This window comes from Suricata suricatta, chromosome 15 (assembly GCF_006229205.1).
Source record: "Suricata suricatta isolate VVHF042 chromosome 15, meerkat_22Aug2017_6uvM2_HiC, whole genome shotgun sequence".
NCBI lineage: Eukaryota > Metazoa > Chordata > Mammalia > Carnivora > Herpestidae > Suricata > Suricata suricatta.
Window position 1 is genome coordinate 70,148,877 of NC_043714.1, and position 12,179 is coordinate 70,161,055.

General features: G+C 50.3%; 1 protein-coding gene across 1 annotated transcript in view; it reads left to right on the forward strand.

Annotated features, from left to right (window-relative positions):
- TG (thyroglobulin) overlaps positions 1-12,179 on the forward strand; it is a 233,195-nt gene that overhangs the window by 186,076 nt on the left and 34,940 nt on the right. The window contains exon 41 of the mRNA XM_029923329.1: positions 11,423-11,587. Coding sequence (XP_029779189.1) covers positions 11,423-11,587 — 165 coding nt within the window. The remainder of the gene's footprint in view (positions 1-11,422; positions 11,588-12,179) is intronic.

The following is a 12,179-nucleotide window of genomic DNA, read 5'->3' on the forward strand; positions in this document are numbered from 1 at the left end:
CGGTGAAGGGAATCGATTTGCCCCAAATGACACGGCCCCTGGGTGGCAGAGCCGGGATTCGCACACAAGTCCGTCTAGTTTCTAAATCCACCTTCTCGCCCGATTTTCCACACTGGGAGCTGTTGCCGAGGTTTTAGGGCAGTGACAGGCGGACTCGGTCACTGACGGGCTGGCGTGCAGGTGTCGTGCTGGCCGTATCCACAGAGCTAAGAGGAAGCCGGGCAGCGTGTGGACTTGGTCACACGGCGCCTTCCTCTCACAATCTCTCAACAAGTCTGTGAGGCCGGCGCTCTGCAGCGGAGGGACTGAGGTGCAAAGATGTAATTTGCTCAAAGGCAAAGAGTAAGAAGGTGGTAAAGTCACAGTTCAACCCAAGCTGTAATCCTCCGGGGCCGACGCGTTCCCCCTCTTCTGGACCCGCGCGCTGGCCCTTTCTCGGGCCCAGCTGGTCCCTGAAACAAAGCTACAGGAAGACATGGGCAGAAACATCCGGGCACTTTTGCAAGCTCTAGTTATGACATTATTTTTTAAAAAAGCCTCCTATACCTAACGCGGATGTCCGAATTGCTGATAGAGACTAGATGGAAAGCTTCCCTGCGTTGTAAACGCCCTTGAGACAAGGGGCCTGTCATTGCCTCAGCTGTCACATGGAGTGTCACTTTTAAAGGCTGATCGCTTTGCCTGGGAAATCAGTACTTTTCAGCGACAAGCATTTAAATGGTTTCTGACAGCCAGAAGGTGACGGAGGCAATTAGATGTAATGTTTGTGACAGATGGAAAAAGGCATTTTGTCGAGTCTGCGGGAACCTGGAGGGAGAAACATGACAGGAGAGCAAGCTCTGATCAGAAGGGCAGAGACAAAGCTTGGCTCCTGGCCCCTTCCCAAGCTGAGGAAGGGTCTGCCCCGGGTCACCTTGGAGGGGTCCCCGGACAAACGCCCAGGCGCGGCGTCCACAGTCAAGGGGACACGGGTACGGCTGAGCCACGTGGAGACCAGCATTTGCCCCGGAGTCTGGAGAAGGGAGGAAGGTCCAGAAATCTACTGCATCCCGGTTCCCTCCGGCACATGGAGGTTGGGCGGGGCGGTGGCTTTGCAGACAAACAGCCCGACTCCAGCTCTCCTGCAGTGCGTGCGTGGGGCAAGTCATCTGTCCTCTCCTGAGCCTCTGTCATTGTTTAGTAAAAGGGGCCCAGCCACCTCTCCTCGGGTCAGAGGTTTATGAGCACATGCGGAGAATGGCATGTAAAGTGCAGAGAACGCAGTAGGCGACCCCTACACGCTTCTACCGCTCTTCGCTTCTGTCCGTGTGCAGACACAGTCGGTGGGTAATTTAAGTTTGCAAATAAAATACGCCAAGGTCCCACTTCCCCGTAGGGCACTTTGGCAGTGCATTGTGAAAAAAAATGCTTTAAAAATATTTCTAGATAGGGGCTCCTGGGGGGCTCAGTAGGTTAAGCGTCTGACTTCAGCTCAGGTCATGATCTCATGGTTTGTGGGTTCGAGCCCCGCGTCGGGCTCTGTGCTGACAGCTCAGAGCCTGGAGCCTGCTTTGGATTCTGTCTTTCCCTCTCTGTCTGCCCCACCCCCATTCATGATCTGTTTCTTTCTGTCTCAATAATAAAGAAACATAAAAAAATTTTAATTAAAAAAATAAAAAAATATTTCTATACAGAATGCAGAGCAGGTCCCCTGGGCCTTGGGTTAAGCAGTGGTTTCTTAGCTATGATGCCAAAGGTACCAGAAGAAAGAAAAAAAAATAGAGAACACTGAATGTTGTCAATGTTAAAATTTTTGAGCCACAAAAGCTACCATTAAAAAGTGGAAAAGGCTGGGGCGCCTGGGTGGCTCAGTCGGTTAAGTGTCCGACTGTTGGTTTCAGCTCAAGGTCACCATCTTGCCATCATGTGAATGAGCCCTGTGTCAGGCTCAGCGCTGACAGCTCAGAGCCTGGAGCCTGTCTCAGATTCTGTGTCTCCCTCTCTCCCTGCCCTTTCCTGCTTATGCCTGTCTCTCTTTCTCTCTCTCTCTCTCAAAAATAAAATAAACATTTAAAAATTAAAAACAACAAAATAGGGGCACCTGGATGGCTCAGTCAGTTAAGTGTCTGACTTCGGCTCAGGTCATGATCTCACAGTCTGTGGGTTCGAGCCCCACGTCGGGCTCTGTGCTGACAGCTCAGAGCCTGGAGCCTGCTTCAGGTTCTATCTCCCTCTCTGCCCCTCCCCCACTTGCTCTCTGCCTCTCTCAGAAAAGAATAAGGACATAAAAAATTTTTAAAAAGAAAGCAGAAAAGACAGAGTGGGAGAAAATATTTGTAAATCATCTATTTGTCAAGGGACTTATATCTAAGATATATGAAGAACACTTCTAACTGAATAAAAGAAAGACAAATAACCCCATTTAAAAATGGGCAAAGGATCTAAATAGATATTTCTCCAAAGATGAACAAATGGCCCATAAGCACATGGAAAGATATTCAACGTCATTAGACACTAGGAAAGTGAAAATCAAAACCACAACAAGATACCACTTGATACCCATTAGATTGCTGCCCTACTAATAATTTTTAAGAGATGATAGGAATTGGTGAGGATGTGGAGAAATTGGAATGTTCGTACATTGCTTGTGGGAGAATAAAATGGTGCAGCTGCTTTAGGAAATCTTTTGGCAGCTTTTCAGGCGGTTGAAATAGGGTAAGCACATACGCTGCAATTCTACTCCTAGGCACACAACTGAGAGAATTGAAAACATAAAACATACACACACACACACACACACACACACACGCACACACACAACTGAATATGTGTATTCATAGCAGCATTATTTATAATCATCAAACATTGGAAGCAACCCAAATGTCCAGCAGCTGATGAATAGATAAGTTAAATGTGGTAGACCTATGCCATCAAATATGATCCAGCTACATGGATGGGGTGGAAGGATCCAGACACAAAAGGCCATGTATTACGTGATTCCATTTATATGAAATGTTCAAAACAGGCCAATCTGCAGACACAGAAAGTGGATTAGTGGTGGCCTGGGGCTGGGTGTGAGGGCAGTGCCGGGAAATGACTGTAATGGGTTCACGATTTCTTTGTGGGACAATCAACATATTCTAAAATTAGATCCTGGTGATGGCTGCGTGACTCTGTGAACATTGCTAAAAACCGCTGAACTGTACACTTCGAATGAGTGAGCTGTACGACATGTAAGTTACACCTCAATACAACCATTTTCTCAAGATCACTGTGGAACTATATTCACAGTTGACTGTTAGGTGAGAAAGACAGGTTCAGAACCAATATGATCTCACTTATTTCCTACAGGTACAGATATAAATATTCACATGTGCATATACACACACGCATACTAACCGTATTTACCAGTGGGGTTCCTTTAGTGGGACGATTTTAATTTTCTTTGTTTTGCTCATCTGTATTTCCTATTGTGGATTTTTTGCGCCGCTATTTTTGCTCTAAGAATTTCAAAAGTTACATTTAAGCTTTAAATACACTAAGGGAACACCAGTGGCCAAAGGGCCAGGCATACCAGCCTTTTTCTAGGGCATTTTGACAAGACTGTGATGACAGTGAGGCTGGTTGTCAGGACCACCCCACTAAGTCAGGACCACCTCCCTTCTCCTTTGGGGGCCCTCCTTCGGTCCCACCCCTCAGTGCCCCTGCCAAGTGCTCTTGGAGGCCACACCACTGATCGGCTTACACAGCTAAGCGATAATGAGTACCTTCCTCTTGACAAGAATCACTTCTATTTTAGTATAGAATTGATCTTTTCAGTGTAATTTAATCTTTTTCTAATTATGAATTTTACATAAGTTCATTGGGAAAAAAGTAGAATATTCTGAAAGGTACAGAAAGCCAATAAAACTCCTCCACTACTCCCTCACCTTGACTTAATAGGGAACTCTGGGAACTGAGACAGCCTCTGCCATCAATGGAGGCCGCATGGCATCATGGGAAAATCACAGCATCTTGGGGCTTAAAAAAACTAAGTTCTTATTCTTTTTCACCTGGTATTAGCAGGTTACTAAACTTTTTTGACACTGTCCCCTAAGTATAACCCCAATTCTTTCTGAAGTGAGGAGTGTACTAAAGAATGATTAACTAAGTAGTATAGTTTCTTTTTAAATAATATTGGTTCTTCCTGCCTCATAGGGTGGTTGTGGGCATTTAGACAATATAAGCAAGAACCCTGTGTAGAGCAGAATGTGGTACAGTTGTGAGCGCCGGTCAAGGCAAGTCAAGGTGGTTTCTCTTTTGTCTCACTCCCTCCGTGGGAGAAGCAGACCCTCCCCGCTTTCTCCGTCCCGGACACCCCGGCAAAGATCTTGTTTGTGAGTTGGCCCATCACCGGCCATGCATGAGTGGCGTGGAAAATAAGGGTCTGGGCTGTAGTTAGTTTTCATTGTTTTTAGGGTTAGATAGTGCAGTGGAGGGAGAAGCAGCAAGCCTTCTAATTTCTGGTTCTGCTTCGTTCAGTGCCAAGACCTTGAACAAATTACCTACCCACTGTGAACCTCAGTCTCTCCATCTGTAAAGTGGGGACAGTAAAACGTGTGAGGTTATCTTGGGGAATCGCATGAGAAAATGCGCGGGAGGGACCTGGCTCTTAAAAGGTACTTTGTAAATATTCAATTCTCTTCCACCTCCCTTGGAAAGTTTATATAACTTAAAGATAGGAAGATGGAAACTGGGGGAGGTTGAGGGGCCCAGCAGGGCTTGGCAGATGCCCCACAACAGGGAGGAAGCCTCCAGACGTGTAGGTTTGTCTCCTGCTCAGTTCCCTGAACCACAGAGAAATCAGGCTCCTTGTCTTCCCGCAGGTCTTGACTTTTGCCATCAGCCATGATTTATGAAGGACCACCTACTTTTGAACACTGAAAGGTGCTTTCAAAGGTCTAAAAAGAGCGGCAGTGTTGGGGCACCTGGGTGGCTCCATCGGTTGAGCGTCCAACTTCAGCTCAGGTCGTGATCTCAGAGTTCATGAGTTGAGGCTCCACATTGGGCTCTGTGCTGTCAGCGCGGAACCTGCTTCTGATCCTCTGTCTCCCTCTCTCTCTGCCTCCCTCACCCGCTCATTCTATCTCTCTCAAAATAAATAAACAAGTTTAGACAAATTAAAAGAGTGGCAATGCAGAACCAACCGTGAGGTGCTGGCGTGTGGCTGTCTCTGGTCGTACTCATAGCACTAAGGGCCGTAGAGGGAACAGAAGCCAGTGGGCGTACACAGCGGATCTCATGAAGCCCTTGCAGGAAGTGTGTGAGGCAGGCGCTCTACAGCTGAGGGGCTGAGGCCTAAACAGGTGCAGTATTTCGTGCACACGCACACTTCTTCCCCAAAGAAGAAGGCCCCCACTGCACCTCCGTTCACACACCCTCCTTGGCTGGGGTTTGTGCCAGGATCTGGTGTTAAGACCCTTCAAGGCAATGGCAACGCCCGACTGATGATTTTCGAAGGACGTGAGCAAGGGCGAAGCTACACGCTTCACTCTCTCGTTCAAGTTCTCTGGGCTTCCACCAGCTAAAACCAAAGACCTGCTGATTCCCGAGGAGGAGGAGAAGGGAGAAATGAGCTCTTACACCCTGCAACTCGGATTTCAAGGTGGACGTTGTGTTCATTATCGTCCCTTGGACTGAAGTTTTGCCCAAACTAAAGTCCTACAAATTAGAGTGAAATGTGTGCTTTTTGGGGATTGAGAAGGTGATTTCAGTGTAGAAAATATTAAAGAGGATACTAGCCCCAGTGTGTGTGGATGGCGGCTGTAAGCAAAGTCTGTCTCTGCCCTAGCATCCAGAGAGCTCTCGGAGCTGCCTGGGCAGCTCAGTAATGTCCCCCAGTTCATCTGTCTACACCCTTCTGGAATAATCCCCCTCCCAGTTCATTTGTCTACATCATTCTGGAGGTTTTCGAGTCAGGCCCCTTCCCAGGAGAGGAGCTGGTGGCGAGCAGTGTAAGTGACACCTAGCTCAGGCCTCCAGCTTTTTCCTCAGACCCTGTGACCCTGCTGGGCTCCCCGCCTCAGCTCGGCTCTCTCTCCCAGTCATCCCTGCCAGCCCACCATCCAGCCATTCGTTCTAGACCCATTCTGCTGGATCCACATTTAGGGAAGGCCTCCAATGCACATGCTCAGTGTTAGGCTCTGGAGGTGAAGGAGTAACCACCCAACCTCTGCCATCAGAAATGCATCTTCAGGAGACCTCGGCGCTCAGCAGTTTACTGAGAGCCTACGGAGTGCTGTGCACCATTTTCAACACCAAGGATGCAAAGACAAATGATTCAGTGGCATTTATTCCTAAAATACTCTCTGCAGCACCCTGGTCAAGAGCCTTTCCTGACTCCTCATTGCTGTCCTATAAGCTATGGCTTACCACCGTCTGAAATTCATCTCTTGCTTAGGCTGGATTCCTCTCAACTTTATTTCTCATTATGCCTCCATGCAAATGCTCCTTTTCACTCAGGAGAAAAAATAAGCTCACCCATCTAACCCTCTGTCCATCTGTCCATCGATCTACCCATCCATCCATCCATCTGTTCATCTGTCCATCCATCCATCCATCCATCCATCCATCAATCCATCCATCTACCATTCATCCACTCATCCATCCATCCATCCATCTATCCATCTATCCGTCCATCTTTCCATCCATCCACCATCCATCCACTCATCCATCCATCCATCCATTTATCCATCCATTTGTCCATTCATCCATCCATCCATCTATCCATCTCCTCACTCATAGTCACTGGCTCATTCATTCAAAACCTACTTTTCCGAGTCCCAGGCCCTGTTCTGGGGGTGCTGGGATACTTGGGACCCATTTCCTTTTCTCTCTAGCTCATGTGGATAATCAGTCCCCTGAACCCATCTGCCATCAGCCCCCCGACCCTGAATGCTGTCTATTTCAAGAAAGTCTGGTGTGTATGTGTGTGTGGTTGTATGGCTATATACCCAAGTGTGTCTGGGTGTATGTGAGTGTTCCTGAGTGTGTGTGTCTGTGTGTGACTATATTGTGAGTGTATCTTTCTGTCTGTGACTGTGTGTGTCTGTCTGTGTGCTTAGACAGGGGCAGGTCCTGGTTCTGAGATGACACTGGTGGTCGACTGAGGTCAAGGTCCCGTATGACCTTCAGAGGCTCCAGGGAGAAAAAGCAGTGGTCAGCGATTGTGGTTTTTCTCCGCACTATTTTTAAAGTTAAAAGAAACCACACACACACACATACAACAAACAGAAACTCATTGCCCTTTACTAGCTGGTCAGATTTCAATAAGCGCAGGGCTGAGAGATGGCTACGGGACCAGGCAGGCCAAAGAGCCTGCTGCCTCCGAACCCCACGAGGGCTCCTAACTGCACCCCCCACCACGCACAGGACACCCACCATCTTCTGCATGTCCTTATGACGAGCATTAAAGTGTGGTTTGTCATTCCCATTCACATGAGGAAATCGAGGTCCCCAGATGCCAGTCACTTGCCCTGAGCCGCTCTATCAGCAAGGAACAGGGCTGGCTTGTGAACCTGATTCTTTTCCCAGGTCCAGGCAGGACTGGCAGCCTGGTCTGTGGACTCTAGACAGGCCTGGGCACTGTACCTGGTTCTGTCCCCAAAGCCCCTGTCCTTTATGTAACTCTGCAACACACCCTGCCCCAACTAGATGCTTAAAAGCAAGGGCTGAGTCTGCGTTGACTTGTTTGCCCGGTGATTTTCCATAAAGAAAGACATTTCCTTCAGCAAGATCAATGAAGACAACATACTTGAGGGAGAGGAAAGTTTCTGAGCCATCACGCAGGGCCGCTGTCACCCACGCCTCTAACCACTTCCTCACAGTAGCACGGGCTCTGGCTTTTTATAGCTGCACACGGTGCTGAAAACATGCGAGGCCCCCACCCTGTGGTCCATGTCCTCACGGCCTACCTGCAGGCGAAGCCGGGCTCAGCGGCCAGCAGATCGCCGGCTCAATTTGCAGTTTAGAACATGGGGCTTTGGGGCACCTGGGTGGCTCAGTTGGTTGGGCATCTGACTTCAGCTCAGGTCATGATCACACAGTTTGTGGGTTCGAGCCTCACATCAGGCTCTGTGCTGACAGCTCAGAGCCTGGAGCCTGCTTCTGATTCTGTGTCTCCCTCTCTCTCTGCCTCTCCCCCACTTGCGCTCTGTCTCTCTCTTTAAAAAAAAAAACAACACAACATGGAGCTTTGACCTTGTATACCTTGAGGGTGTGTGTGTGTGTGTGTGTGTGTGTGTGTGTGTGTGTGTGTGTGTATGATCTCTTAAGACAAATCAGATCCGGTGGCTCTCAGAAAACCTGGACCCTCATTGTTGAAAAGATAAGCCTGCAGGGCTAACGGATCGTAACCCTCATGTATCATCACCATGGTTGAGTTCCTGGCTCTGGGCTGCCTGGTTGTTTTACTTTCGCGGCTGCTTATTCTCACCATGAGCTCAGGTGTTAGGACTCTGTGTGTTACTGATGCTGAAACACAGGGCAAGTTGCTTGCTGGAGACTAGTGGTGTAAGAACCTCGATTTGTGTGTTTCGTAGCAAAACCCACTGATGACAGGAGCCTCTGAGCTTCCGTAAATGGAAGAGCTCCTGGGTGGCTCGCTTGGTTAAGTGTTTGTGCTCGCTTCAGCAGCACATATACTAAAAATGAGCTTCCATAAATGGGTTGAGGGCAGAAAACCAATGTAGATGATCCCTCCCTACCTCGAGTGTGGGAACCAAGCAGCCAGCCCGTTCTGAGCGGCTCAAGCTGTCGGAAAGGGCTCCCAGGGACCAAGATGCGTTGCTGCCGTCAGGATCCACACCCTACGTGCCCTCCTCTCTCTGGGCCTGGGTTGCAACTGGCCTCACCTCGGACTCTGGCCACAAGCTTCCTCCTTGGTTCGGACAACTAAGTAATGATAAGATGGTCATAATGCCGCCACCTTTCATCAGGAAGCTGCCAGGCGTATGTGAAAGGCTGACCTGGTGGCTGCAGGCGTGGCCGTGGACCCTGACCACCTGCACTTAGATTCCACTTCAGCCTCCGCCCAATCCAGTGATCCTGCAAGTCGTTTGCCTCTCTGAGCCCTGAGCCCCTCACCTATAAGATGGGATGATCATCTGCCTCATGGGATGGTTGGGAGGCATCAACTAATGTCTGTAAGAGGCTGAGGACCCGCGAGGAACATCCCATCGTGCCTGGGCACACGCTCCACGGAGGTTCGCCCTTCAGATTCTTAGACATCTCACCCTTGGGGGGCGCATGCGGTGCTGATTTCACTATGTCCGTGTTACCCAGGAGGGAAAGGGGCTGGGTGATTTGTGAAGTCACCGTGTGGACATGCAGCCAGGCCGGGGGCTGTGTTCAGCCACATTTAGCCTCAACCCTCCTGGCGGCCAGAACCAGTCCCGGCCCCTAGCTCTCTCTCCACCTTCTGGGTGTCCGCCCTGCCCAGTGCTGCCCTCAGCTCCCCACCCTACCTGTGGGATGGCCTGTCCTCGACGCAATGCCCACGCTTTGCCCACGACCCTCACTCCTGACTGTGAGGCATAAAGACCACTGGGACTCCCCGGGGGAGGTTCTGGAATGCGCTCTCTTATTTCAGGAAATATGTCCCTCTGGGATCTCCGGAGGATGGGTCTCCTCCCCTCTGGGCATCTCTTGTCTGTTTTACACAATGAGTAACGGCCCCAGTGACTCAGGTGCACACGTGCACCTTGCTTTCCAGCTTCCTTGGCAATACTTCATTATTCCTTTCAAAGACCCATTTCTGCATTTCTGCTATTTTTAAAAGTCTCTGACGTTTTAGCCCAGGGTATGGCCTAGCAATGGAAACATTTTCTGTGGAGTCAGCCAGATCAGTGTGGTCTTTACATTGGAGTAAGAGGGTACGGCTCAGCTCAAGAACACAGCATCTTGTTCTGGATATAAAAACACATGCAGCATAATGTGGGGAGTTGAGAGCATGGCCAACGTGGGCTGCTTGGACCGGGGTCTGGGCTCTGCTGCCCATCAGCTGTGTGATGTTGGGCAAGATCCTGAACCTTCCTGTGCCTGGATCTCCCCTGAAGGCAAAGGGGTAAATAACATTTACCTCTGGGATTTGCGGAGAGGATTTAATGAGTTAATATGTATGAAGCGCTTAGAACTATACCCAAAATCCAGCTAATACTCAGTAAACGTTAGCTACCTTATTAGTTTTTGTTGTCACCAAGCTCCCGGTTCCTGGTACATATTAGGTACTCAACAAATGAGAATTTGCCTTTCCTCTTGGAGCCTCACTTGGCTTATCTGCAAAGTAGGGCTGCCCGGAGTACCTCCATCATGTTAGCGTTGCAGAGATTGCATGAGACGGGCACACAGAGCTCCTAGGAGAGTTAGTACCCGCAGGTGGTCGTAGGCGGACAGTACACAGTATTCTCTGGCCCAGGTCCCTTAGTGCAGAGCTGGGTAGAGACCTGAGCCTCCCACCCTCTGCCTGGGGTCCCGGAGCATAACAAACTCTGGAGCTCAGCCGCCTGGACCCACAGGCTGGCTCGGCCCCTGACAACATTTGCAGTTTAGGCCAAGTTCCTGAATTTCCCTATTTCTCTGCATTCCTATTTGTGAAAATGGGGACAGTAACAGCAGCTAACTTACTAGCTCTTGTGACAACTTATGAGATAAAGCAGGGGAGGCCCTTGGGTTAAGAATGGAAGTCCTCCATCTGTGGCCCTTTCCGTATTAGCGGTGGCAGTGGGGCTGGTGGTGAGCTGAAGGTCGTCCATGCACGAGGGCCCCGGAGCTGCACCCCAGCCCCCCTCCTTCACCCTGAGCAGATGACCAATGCCACCAGCAGTCCAGGCAGGGAGGATGGACCACTGGCTGTGGCCTTCCAGGGACAACGCTCGCAGCAAGCCAGCATCAGACAGCGATGCGCACTAACTCTGCGGGCACAGTTCACTCGTCCAGTGGCTGCGTTTCTGTCACCTTCTAGGTGGGCATCTATTTTAAAGCCCAATTCCGTCTTAACTGAGCCAGGAAGCATGCTATTTAAGGAGACCCAGAGGGAGGGGAGGTGGCCCCCCAATTCTCTTCCCACAGGACAGTTCTGGTCCTTGTCCCCATCCAACAGCCATTGGCCCTTGGCCCTTAAATATACAAATTTACTCAGTGGATCACTCTGTCCAGTGCCCACACTTCACAGGTGAAGAAACTGAGGCCTAGACAGACGCTCGTTCATGATCACACAGTGTGTTGATGTGATATGGATCGGCCTTGGACTCCCAAATGCCTGTGGACCTCTCTGGGAAGGGTCCTGGGAGTTCCAAGTGTGGGTGAAAGATGCAGAGCGCCGATGTGGCCCCGAGGTCTCTGGGCTGAGCTGGGGTGGGAAGGAGAGCCTCTAGACCGTTTGTCCTGAGTCTGCCGTCTCCTCCAGGGCGGCTCCGCGTTCTCCCCAGCCGCTGTCATCAGCCAGGAGAGGGCTCAGCAGCAGGCGGCTGCTTTGGCAGAGGAGGTCGGCTGCCCCACCTCATCCGTCCAAGAAATGGTGTCCTGTCTCCGCCAGAGGCCCGCCAGCATCCTCAATGACGCCCAGACCAAGGTAGGCACCTGTGTGTGAGTTGGGAAGGGAGACTCTGATTTTTTACAAATGGAACACCAGGCCTAGAAAGGCCACCCAAGGCCACATGGTAGGTCGATGACCAGCCGGGCATAAATTCACACTCTTGACCCCAGCACTGTGCCTGGGTCCAGTGTGTAACGGACCAAACATGGGTATGGAAGGTGGACAGAGCTGTCCACATGTTGGATTATGTCTGTAAGATATAAACATACCATATAATGTGGGCCTTACCCAGCGGGAAGATAAAGTGAAGTGACACATGTGAAGGGTCTGGCCAGTGCCTGGACCATGGTGGCACTCCATCAGGTCACAGCCACACGGATTCAGCATTATGGTCACAGCTGCCGTGGATTCTGGCCAGGCCATCCTCTTAGATAGGACAGCTCTGTGCTCCCTTTCCCAGACTCAAAAGATCCTGCTCACCACCCACAGGCTCGGACTGTCCCTGACATGGATGAAGGGGGTGGTAGCAGAAAGAACTAGCTTCATCCCAACCAAAGGCCCAATCCCTCCAGCCGTGGGCCCAGACTCACAGACCTCAGGCAGGTCTGACCCCCCAGCTCCCCCAGGT